The sequence below is a fragment of the Pistacia vera genome, unplaced genomic scaffold (genome assembly GCF_008641045.1).
Source record: "Pistacia vera cultivar Batoury unplaced genomic scaffold, PisVer_v2 Contig17, whole genome shotgun sequence".
In the NCBI taxonomy this organism is placed as follows: Eukaryota; Viridiplantae; Streptophyta; class Magnoliopsida; order Sapindales; family Anacardiaceae; genus Pistacia; species Pistacia vera.
This window is the reverse complement of record NW_022195789.1, coordinates 1-19,809: the sequence shown is the minus strand read 5'-3', so window position 1 is coordinate 19,809 and position 19,809 is coordinate 1. Positions and strand designations below refer to the sequence as shown.

General features: G+C 36.8%; 1 protein-coding gene, 2 long non-coding RNA genes and 1 pseudogene across 3 annotated transcripts; 3 read left to right on the top strand and 1 right to left on the bottom strand.

The window, feature by feature from the left end:
• The first annotated feature begins 4,036 nt into the window (after positions 1–4,036).
• Positions 4,037–6,478, top strand: LOC116125716 (UTP--glucose-1-phosphate uridylyltransferase-like). The gene is made up of 8 exons (XM_031411434.1): positions 4,037–4,191; positions 4,286–4,333; positions 4,444–4,535; positions 4,606–4,696; positions 6,019–6,079; positions 6,174–6,251; positions 6,341–6,391; positions 6,443–6,478. Exons 1-8 carry the CDS (start codon positions 4,127–4,129, stop codon positions 6,476–6,478), a joined length of 522 nt encoding a protein of 173 aa, XP_031267294.1. The 5' UTR covers positions 4,037–4,126.
• A 6,108-nt stretch (positions 6,479–12,586) lies between these two features.
• On the top strand, positions 12,587–12,990 carry LOC116125710. Its single transcript, XR_004127373.1, has 3 exons — positions 12,587–12,627; positions 12,740–12,819; positions 12,930–12,990. It is a non-coding gene; the product is annotated as an uncharacterized LOC116125710 (long non-coding RNA).
• A 959-nt stretch (positions 12,991–13,949) lies between these two features.
• Positions 13,950–14,353, bottom strand: LOC116125711. The gene is made up of 3 exons (XR_004127374.1): positions 14,313–14,353; positions 14,121–14,200; positions 13,950–14,010 (listed from the first exon to the last, which is right to left on the bottom strand). It is a non-coding gene; the product is annotated as an uncharacterized LOC116125711 (long non-coding RNA).
• A 3,060-nt stretch (positions 14,354–17,413) lies between these two features.
• Positions 17,414–19,139, top strand: LOC116125707 (annotated as a pseudogene).
• Positions 19,140–19,809: the final 670 nt, after the last annotated feature.

Here is a 19,809-nt window from a genome sequence, read left to right as displayed (position 1 = left end):
GCAGATGGAAGACGAAGAAGATGGTAATGGCTGGCTGTGTGTTTTAATTTTTGAAACTTCCCCAAAAATTTTAACCTAAAACGTGACTTTTTTTTATTTTTTATTTTTTATTTTGATTACAGTAAAGGACGGGCGTCCATAAGGGTGGGACGGTCGTCCTTTACATAAGGGACGACCGTCCAACCCTTACGAACGGCTGTCCATAAAGAATGGACTGGCATCCATTAATTATGGACGCCTGTCCACAATAAAGGGACGGTCGTCCACCATTTATGGACTGTCGTCCTTTGTTTTATTTTTTTTTTAAAAGCAAAAGAATGGACGGGCGTCCATTACTTACGGACGCCCGTCCACAATCAAAGGACGGCCGTCCACAATTTGTGGACGGCCATCCATAGTTTTTATTTTAATTTGAAACAACAAATGAATGGACGGGCGTCCATTACTTACAGACGCTCGTCCACAGTGAAAGGACGGCCGTCCAAAGAGTTTCTTTTTTGATTTGTAAAACCAAAATAATGGATGGGAGTCCATTTCTTACGGACGCCCTTCAAAAAGTAAGGGACGACCGTCCACAATTGGTGGACGGGTGTCCCCAAAGTTTTTATTTATTTATTTTCATATTTGGGTCAAGGGCGGGCATCCATTATTTGTGGGCGCCTGTCCAAAAGTAATGGACGGTCGTCCCTAATGTTTATAAATTTTTTTTATTGTATTCTACTTATGGATGGGCGTCCTTTAAATGGGGACGCCCGTCTATTGTATATGGACCCGCGCCCATATAATATGGACGGGAGTCCATGTGAGTGAACAGTCGTCCATATTTGATGGACGACCGTTCACTAGAAAAATATTCATAGAAAAATCAGAGACTGGACTGCTGGTGTGAGTCACGCGTACATGTAGGCCGGTACACATTTTTGGTCCAAACTATTCGGTGTCCGTAGCTTTGTTGATTAGCAACTACTAAGGGAGCGTTTGGTTGGGGGTTATATGGGATTACTGAGGTTAAATCATCTTATATTACTTGATTATCATGTTTGGTTTGTCAAGTAATATAAGATTCCGGTAATCTTTAAATACCAATAGTGGTTACTGTTGGTAATATTGGAGGTAATCTGTTTACCTCCATTTTCTTGGGTATTGTAAGATTACTTGGGTAATTTTTTTTTTTTTTGTTACAATTTTATCCCTTATTAATAAAATTTTAGAACAATAATGCCCTTATTTTTAAATTTATTTACATGAATCTTGCTTTTACCATTTCACCCCAATTAATTAACTTTTTGGACAAAATTACCCTTGAAATCAAAACAAATTTCAGCTTACCCAAGCCACCACCCCCACCCACCTGTTGCAGCACCAAACCACTGCCGGCTGGCGTGGAAAGTCGTCGGAAGTCATTTAGAGTCGCCATGAGCAACCCACTGTGACCGGGAGGCCCAATATGGCCGTTTCTAGCCATATTGATGGCCGAAAAGGCCATATCGAGAGCAGATCTGGCCATTAACGACCAGATCTCAGCCAGATTTGGCCGATAAAGGCCAATCGTCTGGTTGTCCATCAATCTGGCCTTTTCGGCCATCAATATGGACAGAAACAACCATATCGGGGCCTCCGATCATGGTGGGCGGCTCACAGTGACTTCCAGCGGTGGTTTGCGATGGCGGCAGGGTGGTGGGGGTGAGTTTGTTATAAATTAAAGTTTTATGTAAGCGGGGGTGTTTTAGCTAAATATAAAATATTGGGGGTTAAAAAATTATTTAAAAATTAATAATAAATATTATATTATATTAATATTTAAAAATAGGGCAATCTAGTAATTTAAATAACATACCTACCAATTTATTCCTCCTAACCAAACATATTAATATAACATACCTACTAATTTATTACAACTAACCCAACACATTTTCTTAAAGATTTTTAGTAATCTTCAAGGTAATATAAGATTCCAATAATCCAACATTCCCAGTAATCCAATATTCTCTGAACCAAACATACTATAAACAATCGTACAAGTGTGATAATGAAATAAACTCTCAAATTATATGATGTTTTTTATTTTTGAAACTAAAGCCTCAGTTAAACTAAAGAAAATAAAATTTAATACATATTCTTAACTCATAACAACCTAAGGTATTGATTTTAAATAGAGTAAACGACTTTTTCCTACACAAGGTTTGCCTTAATAATCTCACCCAAAAGTTTCAAAATACCACTTTCTCACCCAAAAAATTTCAAAATATATTTTTCTCACTTAAAGTTGATATTCTATAACTTCTATTATTATCTAAAGCCGATTCCAATTGATTTGGGTGGTGAAAATTCTCTCTGTCATCACCATTTGAGCCTTCGATCTTCTCTCTATAAAACCTCTCACTCTATTACCTGATTTCTCGCCGATTGCCCGCTATTGCAAAGCTAAAGTTTCTTGTTCTTAATTGATTTGTGATTGATTCCAACAGCGAATATTCAATCAGTCACCACAATTTGATCCATTGGCTTCCACTCTGCAAAACCCTTGTTACCTTGACTCCTATTAACTCGTCGAACGCCAGCCAAGAAAGTGAATTGTATTTTGGGTATTAATGAAATATAAATTTTAGATGAAAAAGTGGTATTTTGAAACTTTTTGGGTAAAACAGTGTCATTTAGGCAAACCTTGGGTGGGACAAACTCATTTACTCCTTAAATCAAGACAATAGAAACTGGAATTCGAGAAGGTTAGTTGGCGAAATAAACCTTTGAAACAGCGAGTTTATTGAAAAATCAAATGATTTGCACTGTCTGTCTGTCTCTGTCTAGCTTTCTCTATATTTTCCATTATAGATATATAAAATTATAAGCTTAAAGAAATAATCTTTCTGGTTTCGTAAAATCTTTTATAAAATTAATTATTTTTATAATTAATTTAAAATTTACTCATTTTAAAAAATATTTTACCAAATACAACTTTTGTTTCCCACTTTAAGAATAAAGTGATTATTTTGTAACTTTCAATAATTTCAAACAGATAAATTTTTCTTTCTAGTAAAGCAATAGAATAATATTATACTCAGAACTTTTTTCATATAAACTTTCTTTTACAAACTTATGTGGCAAAAAATAATTGGGTGATTTTAAATTTAAAATAAACATTCATCCAATCATTTTTTGTCACATAAGTTTATGAGAGAATCTAATTTCACAACTTTTTCTCACAATCCTCAACGTGACAGTTCGCAATTGGATAGCGTCTGCTTGCTATGAGTCTCACTGTTTAATTGGGAACTGTTATGTTGAGAATTATGAGAAAATATTATGAGATTGAGTTGTGGACTTAGCATTACTAAAAAAAGAATATTTTCTCAACCCCAAAATTCCGATTTGTTTCCGTCCACTGGATATATTTTTACTGTTGTGTTCTTTATTAAAAAAAATCTTTCATCAAATATGTTGCAGTACAATCCGTTAACGAAGAATCATAATATAAGCACAAGTGAAATATACTTTGGTCTCTTCTTAACTTTATATTATATGAAAGAATTTTTGCTTAGTTTGATTCCAATTACTCTCAGCAATACCAAGATCTCAATTTTTTTTTTATTAAAATTAGAATTATAAAATTCTGCCCATTACTATTCAGGATAATTTAAAGTAAAATCACTTTTTTCCTTTTTCTTTTATTTTTTCAAAGTTCATAATTCTTTTTCTTTATTTCATTTTTAATGTGAAGGTGTCGGATAACTAATGAAATAGAAGCCAAACCCAAAAAGAGATTCAAAGAAGAAGTTGGGCAAAAGGTGAGAGGTGAGTGAGCCAAGTGTTAATCGTCAATAGAAAAGTGGTGAGGTGTCACCTCTGCGTAAAATAGGCGCTACTAGTTTTCTCCGCTCGCAGGATCGCATCCCATGAATTGAAGCGTCATATTCGGCTGTATATTCTGTTTCGTTTGACACTAAACACTGACCTGACTATTTCTTCATTTTAAAATTTTTTGCAAATCGTAATTCACCACACCACCCGTTGGTCATCATTATATATCTGTCTATATATATTAATACGCATACTACTCTCCGTGCTCTCACTTTCATTTCAAAAACTTCCAGATTCCTCTTCTTTTGTCTCTTTACCTTTCTCTTCAATGGCCACTGACACCGATAAGCTCACACAACTCAAATCTTCCGTTGCTGGCCTCAGCCAAATCAGGTACTCTTTTATTCTTCTTAATGATTTTGATCATCAGATCTGTGTTTCATTCTTTGTTTGATTAATTCTATATTTTTTCTGTTTCCTTCTGCAGTGAGAATGAGAAGAATGGATTCATCAATCTCGTTGCCCGCTATCTCAGGTAAATTTAGCTCTGATTTCGTTTGTTTTTGTGAGTAGATGTTCGAGATTTTGATTTTTGAATTGGATTGAGTGATGGTGATTGTTTGTGTGTTGATTGATTGATTGAAGTGGCGAGGCTCAACACGTGGAGTGGAGCAAGATCCAAACGCCCACTGATGAGGTGGTGGTTCCTTATGACACCTTGGCACCTGCTCCTGAAGGTATTGAAGTTTGGATTTGCATTTGGTTGGACAGTTGTTTTAGTTCTAAATTTTACGTGAACTGATGCAGTTCCAGCGGAAACCAAAAAGCTCTTAGATAAGCTTGTTGTGTTGAAGCTCAATGGAGGTTTGGGGACAACAATGGGCTGCACTGGTCCAAAGTACGCATTCTTTCACTAGATTGTGGTTTTCTATTTATTTTATTTTATTTTATTTTAACAATTTATCGTTCTTGTTGCGACTGAGACTGTAATCACTCTTTTTGTTTGACTTCTCGAAGTAAGATGTGGATTCTTTTGCATTAACATTGAAGTGAATGGGAACGGATCAGATGTTGGATTTGTGTAATATAGAAGGGATGTTTATCAAATTAGATTAAAATATGATCTGACATTAGACTTAGAGATCATGTGCAGTGCACGTCTGATGTCCCTAGAATCATTTTATCACTTTCATCTTAGTTACTCTATGTGTAAATATTGAATCCTGTATTTATAGTATTTAAAATGGTACATAACAGTATGTGGATGCCATGAATCCCTCTCTTGCTAAAGATTGTAGGATTCGGCAGGTAACCTGATATGCACCTTGAATTTGCGGGTTCAGGGATTTCTGGTTGCCAAAAATTAAAAAATAAATAAAAGAAACTTACAATTGGGTAGTATTTATATAACATAGAAAAATTTTATGATCTTGTAGAGTGAATGATTTATGTTGATATTAATTTAAGACTCTTATCATCAACACTCATGTTAATCTACAAATATATTATATAATCTGATAAGGAGATCCCACATACCCCTGAGTCACTTCTAGGACCTATTCATAGATTGGATTACCCCTTGTAGAAGTGGACCCAACTTCACGATTACATATGATAGGTGGTTTTTTGTCGATGCTTGTCTGTAATGTCGTGGCTATCACAGCTTTAAACTTGGTAATTTAGTTTTGTGTTCCCATGTCATTCGATTTGGATGTACCAGACAATGCAATTGAATCTGTAATATGGTGTGATTCTGTTTTTGTGTTCACTGTGATGTACGAAATGTTCTTTTTAGTGTTAGAGGTAAAAATGCGTTTCAGGTTTTACTTTGTCCTGTAGTTCATGTACTTGTATAAATTTTCTTTAAAGATGGCGTAGAGACATAAGCATAACATCTCAAATCAAAGTTTAAATTCTCTATAATTGGTTTTCTCCATGTCAGTTCGCTTATAATTAGTTTGATGGGGATAGAAGACTGGTATTATTTATTTTGCTCACATTTTACCATTTGTGTGCTACATTCTCAATTCATACCTGGCAAAATTGTGGCTACTGTTTAAGGTCTCGTAATTTTTTCTTTTTTATTCTCACCAATAGAAATGCAAATATTATAATCTCTGATGAGTTTGTTGATTCATTCCCATAGTCTGTCCATTATCTATTGTCTTTCTAAGACTTCTTTTCAGTTGTCAGTTTTTGATAAAAAATTGTTTTGCACAGGTCTGTTATTGAAGTTCGTAATGGTTTGACTTTTCTTGACTTGATTGTTATCCAGATTGAGGTTATACTTTGTTCCTTACTGTTCTAAGTCTTTCTCTTTTTCTCTCTCTCTTTTTATCATGATGGCATGTAACCTAATTTTTCAAATATTATAGCATCTCAACTCCAAGTATGGGTGCAATGTTCCGTTGCTTCTTATGAACTCATTCAACACTCATGATGACACAGCAAAGGTATTGGAACTTTCTCCCCTTCACTTCACTTCCCTCCCTACCCCCTTTAACTAGATCCTGTAGACTTACAAGTTCTTTACCATTTTCAGATTGTAGAAAAATACTCCAAATCAAACGTCCAGATTCATACTTTTAATCAGGTTTGTGATGCTATTANAGTTCTGTTTTCACTAACTTTTTTGAACTTGCAGTTAGGTGCAACTATAACACAGTTCCTTTGCATTTAGGGACGATGCCCTAGTTATTCTTAGAAAGCTGAAAAATAATAGTGAGGATAACCAGTTCCAAGCCTTGGTCAGCGCCGATGGCTTTTTGAGCCACATGGGGAATCCGGCCCGCGCACCATTATTAAACTGTGGAACATTTTCAACTCGAACATCGGCGCGTTCATCAATACTTTTCCTCACCTAAACAGCAGTAGGTCCATTCACATTACAACCTGTTTTTTGGTAGTTACAAGCAGCAAAGAACACTAGCCAACAAAATGATCAGAACGAGACCCTCACCGATCATGATATCAAACCCTGTTGATTTCGACAAATTTGATTACTTCTGATCTACCCAATGAAGCTAACGGTGTCGTCGGCGACTGCCATCCAGCCAAGGTTTTGAGACCTGGCCCGGTCAATGACCCTGTCAAGTGCCCACGTTCAGGGCTGAGTGGTTGAACCTGCTTGACCCGCGGGTCGGACAGATGACATCATCACATTAACGGTCTGTAAAATTTATACTAAATTTGGGCCATAAAACTACATTAACGACCTGATAAAACCCACCTACAAAATAACCTAAACCTTGAAGATGTAATAGGCATTCCAACTCAACATTGCAAAACCCTAGTTTGCTTATATTCAACCCCAACCCGTTCACCTCATTTAGCTGTGCCTCCCTTCCCAAACCCTAACACACATTTTCTCTCCCATTTTTTATTTCTGCTTGTACCAAGCGAAGGTAATCCAAAGATGGAGGTTAAGATGAAATTACCTCTAACAATATCCAAAGATGGAGGTTAAGATGAAATTACCTCTAACAATATCCAAAGATGGAGGCTAAGATGAAATTACCTCAACCGCCACATTGGTCATCAAAGCGTCGAGGGAGCCTGAGAGAGACAGGAAAAAGACCAAGAATATCAAACACAATGGCAACATTACTCTCGATGATGTGATCGAAGTTGCTAAGGTTATAAGGCCAAGGTCTATGGCGAAGGATCTGAGTGGAACGAATTGAAATGAAGAAAGAATCGAATACAAATGCAAAAAAGGGTTTTTTTTTTTTTTTTTTTTAATGTTTGGGGGGGTGTACGTTTAGATTGGAAAATAATTTAGTGACCTGATTTGGATCATAGACCGGTCGGACTGGCGGGTTGGTATTGTTCTGCCGATCCGACCGCAATCCAAAGTGGTTCTTAGTATATTAATGGGTTTGGGCATTGAACTAGACCGAAGCTGTGGTTGGTTCCTGACCAGTCCAAGTTTCAAAAAAGTGCGTCCAACTACCCCAAAGCAACCAGTTTCAGTTTTCCACAAATTAATATTAGATTTATTAGATTTTTATTTTATTTTAATTATATTATTATATTATAAAAATAATGAGGGTATTTATATAATTAACATTTCATCATCAGTTTTTTATTTTCATTATAGATTATTTCATAATCAGATTGTTGTATAATCACTTTTCATATTAATTATAAATTAAAAAATAAGTGACTATAGAAGAAGTAAAAAAACCCAAACTAAATCTAAGTCTTAGCAACAATCCCAAATACATAATTTAAAGAGTGAATTGGTATATTCAATGAGAGGTATGGAAGGGTTTTTGGTTAGGATTTTTTTTTTTCTATTAGAAGTATGGACGAAGGGTCAAAGTACGGACGTTCCATCCCAAAATGTAATGGACGCCAGTCCAATGTAAGGGACAGGCATCCATTCTAATGAAAGCCGTCACAATACGGTGAGGAACGTTCGTCAGCAAACGGGAGGGACGGCCATCCAAAATTTAGGTATGGCCGTCCAAAATTTTTTTTTTTTTTGTTTTCATATTTGGGTCAAGGAGGGAGTTCCATTATTGTGGGCGCCCGTCAAAAGTACATATGGACGAATGTCACAATGTTTTACAAATTTTTTATTGTATTTTTATTATGGAGGGCAATTGTCTTAAATGGGACGGCTGTCCCTGGTTATGGACGGGAAGATCCATGTAAGTGAACGATGTCCATATGCTGGACAGCCGTGCATAGAAAAAATTGATTAGAAAAAATCAGGCGCCTGGTACACGGTAGGCCGAGCAACAGTGTTATGGTGCAAATTCAGTGTCCGGTAGCTTTGGGATAATAAAAATTAGGGAAAAAACAGCGGTTTGAAATTTAGGATGAGGACTACGTACAAAGATGAGGAGGGGATTTTTTTTATTGTACATAAATTTTTTTTAATTTTTTAAAGGCTAAACTTTATCTCAAAACTTTTGGGATGGGCCACCCCCGTACCTTACGTTTTGGAGGGGCCAAATCCATACTTTTAATAAAATAAAAAAAAATTCTAAACAAAAACCAATATTCGTGTTTCATTCACAATCTCCTCTACTTTTTAGTGTATTCACCCCCAGCCCCCCCCCCCTTTTTTTTTTTTGTCCCCCCCCCTTCCTAATCTCCTTGCAAGATGATAATGATTATAAGAATGTATCTTACAGCTCTGGAGCGTTTCACGAATCATTTGTACCTGGGTGAGGAAAACGTGATTCAGGAATTCCCCTTACAAGAAGGGCACATTTTTTCCCTTTTTTGAGGAAATTTTTTTACTTTGGAATAAAATATATGGAAAATGGAGGGGCATGGGCGATGACGACTTTCTTTACGCCTTGACGAATATGCAGAGAAAAGAAATGAAACGAACTAAACTCGGCGATCACAAGCCTTTTTAGGAAGAATGTCTTCGACAGTTAGAAAGGTCTTATTGTTCTTTTTCAAACAGTTCGTTCCCAATTGGACCAGTGGCAGCTTCAGTTACAATGTTCTCATGAATGAGCCTGCAAAAAGCAAAGCGAGGGAGATTAACCTTTTGCATATTACGATAATATTGAACTTAAATCATCAGACAGGAAATGATATCAAACATGTAGACACATAAAAAGATAAGAACTACCCAATATAGACGCGGACAACTTTCAGGAGTATTAAGTACTTTTTCCTAGGACCACACAAAGCTTCATAACCCTCATCAGCGAAAAAGAAGGACAGGTAAAGCAGGTTATATTGATATGATAAAAGACATGCATCTCCAAATTACATGCTCAGAACAGAACCCAGAAAAATAAAATAATTGGGATAAAAAAAATTTACTTGTTGAGTAGCACTTGGTCTGCCTTGTTCAACCACACGGTCCAATGTGAGAGCCTGTTAAGTATGAAGCAAGAACTAAATAAAAACCAACAAAGAAAAAACTTTATGCTCAAAGGAAGTGAGGAGAACCGGGGGGAAAAGAAAACAGGGAGATAGGGAATGAGACAAAGAAAAGAGAGGAGGATGGGGAATGAAGACCAAGAAGAATTGGTTTTGTTAGAATTTTTTTTTGCTATTAAAAGTATGGCGGGGGTCCATTCCGTAATGGACACTTGTTCCAAACGTAAGGGTAGACCGTCCCAAAAGTTTTTTTTTGGTCAAAGACGGTGTCCATATTTGTGGGTGCCACAGTCCAAAGTAATGGATGGAGTCCATCCATCCCTAATGTTTTACAAATTTTTTTATTGTTTTTATTTATGGAGGGCTCTTTTAAAATCGGGGACGCCCGTCCTCGTATATGGACCCCGTCCCTATAAATGGACGAGGGTCCATGTGAGTTAATGGTTGTCTATATTTGATGGATCGGCGTTCATTAACAGACCGAAATGTTAGAAAAATTATGCGCCTGGTATACACATAGCCTGATACACATTGTCGGTGCAAAGTTTTTCGGAGGTGTCCGTAGCTTTGTTGTTTTTATTAGAAACGAGTTTTTTTAATTTTTTAACTTAGGGAGTTCTCATTTATTTTATGATCTTTTAGCTGAAACTAGGATTAGCCTATTTATAAATAGGATTGTTATGTTTAAGTTAATGGCATAGTTATTATCAATAAAAGTATAAAATTTTCCTTTGTTAAGCCTCTTTGTGGAGTCAGAAACTATAGCGATAGCAATCTAGGGCATTCTATTGAATCATCATCAAAAAAAGCAAACATCCCAAGAGGATGCCAAGGAATACAATCTTCGTTAACGAGTAAATTAAATGAAAAATGCGATCCTTCAAAGACCATACAAAAGAGGGTGACAAAAGGACATCGCAAGAAGAAAAAAAACAAAGAAAAATTGAAAAAGAGAGAGAGAAGAAAAAAAAATCAATGAAAATCAATGATGAAAATGTCTCTGGTGGACCCCTTTGGTTGTGTTCTGTGTAAAACTAGTATCGCTTCTAAATTAATCTAGACCGGTGAAATGGCAAAGTCTTCATTTTATGCAACTTCGTGAAAGCCTTCGAGTTAGTGCTCGGGCAGGGCATTAGGCCTATAGTCCTGTTTTCTATATGCAAGTTATTCAGATATTGTTTTTACTTCGTTATGTTTTGAAAAGGCATAAAGGATACAAACCTTTCAAATGTTTGTGTGGTGATGTGGCTTGTGTTTGTGCCACGGTGGAGAATATTAAAAATTGGGAGAGTCAAGGGGGTCAAACCGATGTCGTTTTATGATGAGCTAAAATGACTTTGTCTAGCATTCGATCCAGCCCTCTTCTTTTGCACAGATTTCTCCTCTCTAACTGTCTCATTCCAGAATGTTCTTATGGGAGACGAAATTTGTTGCTCATCTACGGCTAAATCTTCTTGGGGTACCAAGTGAAGGTTGATCCTGGGAGGTGACTGATGTATAAATTGATTCCATTTGATATGGATATGTAGCAAGGGGAAAAGGGAAGAAAGCTAGGGTTTCTTTGGGTTGTATTCTTCTTTGCTCATTTCGTTTTTTTCTTTGTTCAATACTCTGTAAATTGTTCTATTGACTGTAATAGTAATGACATCCTATTTGCGCCTTGAAGAGTGGATGTAGGCTACCCAGCCGAACCACTATAATTCCTTGTGTTGATCTTTATCTCTTTACTTGATCTGTTGTTTGTTAATGCTTGATGATTCAGAGATCTTAATATGTGATTACTTTGTTGTTTGGAGATTGATTGTGATTACAGAGATCTTAATCTGTGATTACTTTGTCGTTTGGAGATTGGTTGCTATTCAGAGATCTTAATCTGTGATTACTTTGTTGTTGTTTGGAGATTGTTTGTTAACCAGAGATCTTAATCTGTGATTATCTTGTTATACAGTTGATTAGTTAGGCATAGAGCTGTAATTTGTGATAACTCAGGACAAAAACTTAACAGTTTGATGGGCCTTTCCTACAATCTGCTTCACATCAGCTTCCAAAACTAGTGACAAGCCTGCATTATCCACCCATAGTTATTTTTTCCATTATCCCAATACACAATCTCTGAATTCAGTTAAGCATTGGAGTCTGGACCAGTAAATCATGGCATGATTGCTAATTGTATGGTCGAAATGGTTCAATCAAGGCATGATCAAATGATTGAGTGGTGCAGATAGGGCGGTAACGTTACCCCACTAGAACTATGATTGAATGGTACTAATGACAGGAAACGTTACCCTATACACTGACCCCACAATCTCCCCACGAATTTTGTACTATACAGGGTATTAACATTCAACAAAGCTACGGACACCGAAAAGTTTGCACTGAAAATGTGTATCGGCCTACGTGTACCAGGCGACTGATTTTTCTATCATTTTTTTTTCTAGTGAACGGTTGTCCATCAAATATGGACTACCGTTCACTCACATGGACTCCCGTCCATATTATATGGATGGGGGTTCATATACCAGGGACAAGCGTCCCCATTTAAAGGACGCCCATCCATAAATAAAATACAATAAAAAAATTTACAAAACATTAGGGACAGCCGTCCATTACTTTTGGACGGGCGCCCACAAATAATGGACGCCCGTCCTTGACCCAAAAAAAAAACTTTTGGGACGGTCGTCCCTTACGTTTGGACAGGTGTCCATTAGGAATGGACACCCGTCCATACTTTTAATAGAAAAAAAAAATTCTAAACAAAAACCCATTCTTCTTGGTCTTCATTCCCCATCTCCTCTCTTTTTCTTGGTCTTCATTCCCTATCTCCCTGTTTTGCTTTTCACTCCTGTTCTCTCTCACTTCCTTTTGAGCATAAAGTTTTTTCTTGTTGGTTTTATTTAGTTCATTTCTTCATACTTACAGGAGCTCACATTGGACCGTGTGGTTTTGAACAAGGCAGACCAAGTTGATACTCAACAAGTAAATTTTTTTTATCCCAATTATTTATTTTTCTGGTTCTGAGCATGTAAATTTGGAGATGCATGTCTTTTATCATATCAATAGAACCTGCTTACCTGGTCTTCTTTTTCAGCTGATGAGGGTTTATGAAGCTTTGATGTGGTCACTAGGAAAAGTACTTAATACTCCTGAAGTTGTCCGCGTCTATATTGGGTAGATTCTTTATCTTTTTATGTGTATAAATGTTGATACATTTCTGTCTGATGATTTAAGTTCAATATTATCTTAATATGCAAAGTTAATCTCCCGCTTGCTTTTTGCAGCTCATTCAATGAGAACATTGTAACTGAAGCTGCAACTGGTCCAATTGGGAAAGAACTTTTTGAAAAAGAACAAGAAGACCTTCTAACTGATCTGAAAGACATTCCGAAAAAGGCTTGTGATCGCCGAGTGAGTTAGTTTCATTCTTTTCTGCATATTAGTAAAGGCGTAAAGAAAGTAGTCATCGCCCATCCACTCCATTTTCCATATAATCTTTATTTCAAAATATTTCCTCAAAGATGCTTCTTGAAGGGGATTCTGACTGCAAGTTTTCCTCACAGGTCAATGAATTCGTGAAACGAGCCAGAGCTGTCAAGATACATGCTTATATCATTAATCATCTTCGAAAGGAGATGAGGAATGAAGACGAAGAAAAAGAGAGGAGATGGGGAATGAAGACGAAGAAGAATGGGTTTTTGTTTAGAATTTTTTTTTTATTTTATTAAAAGTATGGATGCCCGTCCAAACGTAAGGGACGGCCATCCCAAAAGTTTGAGATAAAGTTTAGCTTTAAAAAAAATTAAAAAAAATTTATGTACAATTAAAAAAATACCCCTCATCATCTTATGTAGGATAGTCTCATCCTAATTTTCAACCGCTGTTTTCCTAATTTTTATTAGCAACAAAGCTACGGACACTGAAAAATTTGCACCAAAAATGTGTATCGGCCTACGTGTACCAGGCGCCTGATTTTTCTATCAATTTTTTTCTAGTGAACGGCTGTCCATCAAATATGGACAGTCGTTCACTTACATGGACTCCCGTCCATATACCAGGGACAGACGTCTCCATTTAAAGAATGCCCGTCCATAAATAAAATACAATAAAAAAATTTGTAAAACATTGGGGACGACCGTCCATTACTTTTGGACGGGCGCCCACAAATAATGGACGCCCTCCTTGACCCAAATATGAAAAAAAAAAAAAAAAAAACTTTTGGGACGGCCATCCATAAATTTTGGATGGCCGTCCCTCCCGTTTGGACGGACGTTCCTCACGTTTGGNTCTTCTTGTTCTTTTTCAAAAAGTTCTTTCCCAATTGGACCAGTTGCAGCTTCAGTTACAATGTTCTCATTGAATGAGCTGCAAAAAGCAAGCGGGAGATTAACTTTGCATATTAAGATAATATTGAACTTAAATCATCAGACAGAAATGTATCAACATTTATACACATAAAAAGATAAAGAATCTACCCAATATAGACGCGGACAACTTCAGGAGTATTAAGTACTTTTCCTAGTGACCACATCAAAGCTTCATAAACCCTCATCAGCTGAAAAAGAAGACCAGGTAAGCAGGTTCTATTGATATGATAAAAGACATGCATCTCCAAATTTACATGCTCAGAACCAGAAAAATAAATAATTGGGATAAAAAAAATTTACTTGTTGAGTATCAACTTGGTCTGCCTTGTTCAAAACCACACGGTCCAATGTGAGCTCCTGTAAGTATGAAGAAATGAACTAAATAAAACCAACAAGAAAAAACTTTATGCTCAAAAGGAAGTGAGAGAGAACAGGAGTGAAAAGCAAAACAGGGAGATAGGGAATGAAGACCAAGAAAAAGAGAGGAGATGGGGAATGAAGACCAAGAAGAATGGGTTTTTGTTTAGAATTTTTTTTTCTATTAAAAGTATGGACGGGTGTCCATTCCTAATGGACACTTGTCCAAACGTAAGGGACGACCGTCCCAAAAGTTTTTTTTTGGGTCAAAGACGGGTGTCCATTATTTGTGGGTGCCCGTCCAAAAGTAATGGATGGCCGTCCATCCATCCCTAATGTTTTACAAATTTTTTTATTGTATTTTATTTATGGACGGACTTCTTTTAAATGGGGACGCCCGTCCCCGGTATATGGACCCCCGTCCATATAATATGGACGAGAGTCCATGTGAGTTAATGGTTGTCTATATTTGATGGACGGCCGTTCATTAGAAAGAAATTGTTAGAAAAATTAGGCGCCTGGTACACATAGGCCGATACACATTTTCGGTGCAAATTTTTCGGTGTCCGTAGCTTTGTTGTTTTTATTAGAAACCTAGTTTATTTTTCAATTAGGATTTCTCATTTTATTTTAATTATCTTTTTAGTGAAATTAGGATTAGCCTATTATAAATAGGATTGTTATGTTTAAGTTATTCATAGTTATTATCAATAAAATGTATAAAATTTTCCTTTGTTGAAGCCTCTTTGTGGAGTCAGAAATCATCGGATAGCATATCTAGTGCATTCTATTGAATCATCATCAAAACAAGCAAACATCCCAAGAGGCTGCCAAGGAAATAAACTTGTTAACGATTAAATTAATGAAAAATGCTATCCTTACAAAGACCCATACAAAGAGGGTTACAAAATGACATCAGCAAGAAGAAAAAAACAAAGAAAAAATTGAAAAAGAGAGAGAGAGAAAAAAAAAATCATGAAAATCAATGATGAAAATTGTCTTTGTGTACCCCTTTTGTATGTGTCTTTGTAAAACTAGTATCGCTCTAAATTAATCTAGACCGTTTGAATGGCAAAGTCTTCATTTCTATGCAACTTCGTGAAGCCTTCGAGATAGTGCTCGGCAGGTCTCATTAGCTATATTCCTGTTTTCACTACTATTCTTATTTACTTCGTTATGTTTTGGTTCTGTTTTCACTAACTTTTTTGAACTTGCAGACTTGCAGTTAGGTGCAACTATAACACAGTTCCTTTGCATTTAGGGACGATGCCCTAGTTATTCTTAGAAAGCTGAAAAATAATAGTGAGGATAACCAGTTCCAAGCCTTGGTCAGCGCCGATGGCTTTTTGAGCCACATGGGGAATCCGGCCCGCGCACCATTATTAAACTGTGGAACATTTTCAACTCGAACATCGGCGCGTTCATCAATACTTTTCCTCACCTAAACAGCAGTAGGTCCATTCACATTACAACCTGTTTTTTGGTAGTTACAAGCAGCAAAGAACACTAGCCAACAAAATGATCAGAATGAGACCCTCACCGATGATGATACAAACCCTGTTGATTTCGACAAATTTGATTACTTCTGATCTACCCAATGAAGCTAACGGTGTCGTCGGCGACTGCCATCCAGCCAAGGTTTTGAGACCTGGCCCGGTCAATGACCCTGTCAAGTGCCCACGTTCAGGGCTGAGTGGTTGAACCTGCTTGACCCGCGGGTTGGACAGATGACATCATCACATTAACGGTCTGTAAAATTTATACTAAATTTGGGCCATAAAACTACATTAACGACCTGATAAAACCCACCTACAAAATAACCTAAACCTTGAAGATGTAATAGGCATTCCAACTCAACATTGCAAAACCCTAGTTTGCTTATATTCAACCCCAACCCGTTCACTTCATTTAGCTGTGCCTCCCTTCCCAAACCCTAACACACATTTTCTCTCCCATTTTTTATTTCTGCTTGTACCAAGCGAAGGTAATCCAAAGATGGAGGTTAAGATGAAATTACCTCTAACAATATCCAAAGATGGAGGTTAAGATGAAATTACCTCAACCGCCACATTGGTCATCAAAGCGTTGAGGGAGCCTGAGAGAGACAGGAAAAAGACCAAGAATATCAAACACAATGGCAACATTACTCTCGATGATGTGATCGAAGTTGCTAAGGTTATAAGGCCAAGGTCTATGGCGAAGGATCTGAGTGGAACGAATTGAAATGAAGAAAGAATCGAATACAAATGCAAAAAAGGGTTCTTTTTTTTTTGGAAGGGGTTAGTGACCTGATTTGGATCATAGACCGGTCGGACTGGCGGGTTGGTATTGTTCTGCCGATCCGACCGCAATCCAAAGTGGTTCTTAGTATATTAATGGGTTTGGCATTGAACTAGACCGAAGTTGTGGTTGGTTCCTGACCAGTCCAAGTTTCAAAAAAGTGCGTCCAACTACCCCAAAGCAACCAGTTTCAGTTTTCCAGAAATTAATATTATATTTATTATATAATTAACATTTCATCATCAGTTTTTTATTTTCATTATAGATTATTTCATAATCAAATTGTTGTATAATCACTTTTCATATTAATTATAAATTAAAAAATAAGTGACGATAGAAGAAGTAAAAAAACCCAAACTAAATCTAAGTCTTAGCAACAATCCCAAATGCATAATTTAAAGAGTGAACTGGTATATTCAATGAGAGGTATGCTGGTTGATTAATAATTGTCGAGTCCACGTTAAATTTGAATTTAATGAATTCATGAGTTGTTGGCTAGCTAGCTGGCTGGCTGAGATATCTCTATTAGTCTGTTATCAATGACCAATGCATACATATATTTCTAACTTCTTTATAAATGAAAATTAACATCTTCTTCATCATTTATTCATTTATTTCATATTCTCTAAATCACCATTAATTCACTATTTTGGAATGTTACATTACTGATTCATGTATGCATCACTAAATCTTTGCAGTTTAGCAAAGCAATTTTCATCACTAGCCCACAAACCAATTAGACCTCTATTCCTTGTACATGCTAAATGCCGGCTCACGTGTAAGTTTAGACTTGGTATTCTTTATAATCATATGGTAATTTAGTAATCAACATAATACAAAGTTATGTCCTATTTTGTATAATCATATTTATAGAAGTAATGTTATATTTACAAAGAAATTTTATAAAAAATTTCATATAAAATGATGTGACCAAAAAAATATATATATATATATATAATAAGTTTAACTTTTTATTTCACTCTTGTACTCATTTTTTATTATGAATGAAAATCTTTATAAGTATAGTATTATTATATTTATAGTACTACTTACTATAATACAAATTTTGATACCCGATAACTTCAGGATCTTAAGTAAAGATATTTATGTTGAAATGGGACTAGGATGCCGAAGTTCACCACAAAATTACCATATAAGCATATTTAACAACTAGAGTAAGAAAATATTTTGACCATCTCTTATTGTATTTGCTTTGTTCCTGCAAATCCCAGATTCAAAGCAGGCGATCTATTCAGGAATGATCATATTGTGTTTGCCGGTGATTTGACTGGGAGAAACCAATGGGAGCCCTTCATATGCATGTTTGCAAAAGCAGTTTCCCACAAGTCCACAATATATAAAGAAAATGGAAAACCCATAACTAAACAAGGGCTTTCTCTCTGCGTTTTCATGGATATAACATGACAGTTGAATACCTTTCCTAGTCGTCATCAGTCGCCCACCTTAGACTTATCGCAGGAAGTTTGAAGGACCGTTAGTGCCAATGAGCTACACTGGTTTTTCAAAAAAAAAAAAAAAAAAAAAAAGTGGATTGGAGCAGATGCCTTGATTTTCAACGACGGCCATTGGTGGAATGAAGATAAAACTTAAAAGATGTATGAACTATTACTTTCCTTTCCTCACATAAATTTTCTTCTATTATTCTAAAAAACTTAGCTAGAACTTTGTTAAGAGAAAGTGATGGCATGTTGTGTCTTCAGGGGAATCTATTTTCAGGAAGGGGAAAGTAAATACAACAATGAATGGTGACGGAAGCATTTCCAAGGTCTCTGCAAACTTGAGTCACGGGTAATAAGGAACCTAGATCCAAAGAGAAGTCACACTTTCTTTCAAAGCTACTCTCCGGTACATTACACGCAAGCATTAAAATTCTGTACGTTTTGGTTAGCATACTGAACATAAAAATAAATTGCTTAAGCATACGTCAACGTAAAACTAAGTTTTTACCCCTTTATGCACATTTTATCAAAGAGAGTAGAAAGAAAGTTATATTTTAGAGTAAGCAGTAACCTTTGTCTGCAAGAATAGCCAGAATTAGCTTTACACCATAACTTACGGGTCCTAGGTCAAGAACTTTAGATATGAATTTTGCATGAATGGCACATGGAATAAAGGAGGTTTCTGTGATAGAGAGAAAGAACCGGAAACAATCTACACAAGGCTTAAAGCTGAGCCCCTCAATAATCATTTCATTTCAGATATAATCAAGTAGATGAGAAATGAAAACAGGAAGGTTCAGTTCTTAAACAGTATATATCTGACAGAGTTCAGGAGCAACGGTCACCCCTTGTTCCATTGTGAGCCAGGCATTCCTGCAATGCTCCCCATGATTGTAGCCATTGGTGTCTACCTGGATTGCCAAGCATATGGAATGAGCTTATGTTAGGATCTCACATTGAGAGGAAAAATGGGTGGGCATGTGGTTTATATGGGCTTAGACACCTTCTCTTGGCAAGCCGGTTTTCCTAAGAGAGTTTTACCTAAGCTCACAAAAAGGATCACTGCCCGGCCCAATTCTTATCAAAGGCCCATTGCTCAACCCAATTCCCATCAATTTGGGAGTAGACTCCTATCAAATGGTATCAGAGCAGGCCTCACCTCTCGACCCTGTGCAGCAAGGCCTAGTGGGCCCCTCGAGGGGCCAAGAAAGAGAGTTCTTGACAGGTTTCTAGGGTTTGACAGCCTTCTAGGCGAAGTAAGACCCGAGGAAAGGTAGTAAAGTCGACGAGGGCGAGGTAGACGATGAGGGCAGGCGCTCTCTGGAAAGAAAACCAACGAGGGCGTCGAATCTCAAAGCGTGTAGGAATGTTAAAATCCCACGTTGAGAAGAAAAAGGAGTGGGAATGTGGTTTATAAAGGTTTGGGCAGTCTCCCTTGACAAACCGGTTTTCCAAGTGAAGTAAAACCCAAAGGGAGGGCAGTAAGGCCGACAAGGGCAGACGCTCTCTGGAAAAAAGACCAACAAAGACGTCGGATCTCGAAGCATGTGGGAATGTTAAGATCTCATATTGAGAGAGAAAAGGGGTAGGAATGTGGTTTATAAGGGCTTAGACACTCTCCCTTGGCATGTGGGAATGTTAAGATCCCACATTGAGAGGGAAAAGGGTAGGAATGTGGTTTATAAAGGCTTAGACACTCT

Bases quoted from the DNA above. Each gene is read 5' to 3' on its own strand.
- LOC116125716 (XM_031411434.1), top strand. From the start codon at position 4,127: ATGGCCACTGACACCGATAAGCTCACACAACTCAAATCTTCCGTTGCT. The intron at 4,697-6,018 runs GTACGCATTCTT...TGTTTTGCACAG, and splicing joins ATGGGCTGCACTGGTCCAAA to GTCTGTTATTGAAGTTCGTA. The intron at 6,252-6,340 runs GTATTGGAACTT...TACCATTTTCAG, and splicing joins CTCATGATGACACAGCAAAG to ATTGTAGAAAAATACTCCAA.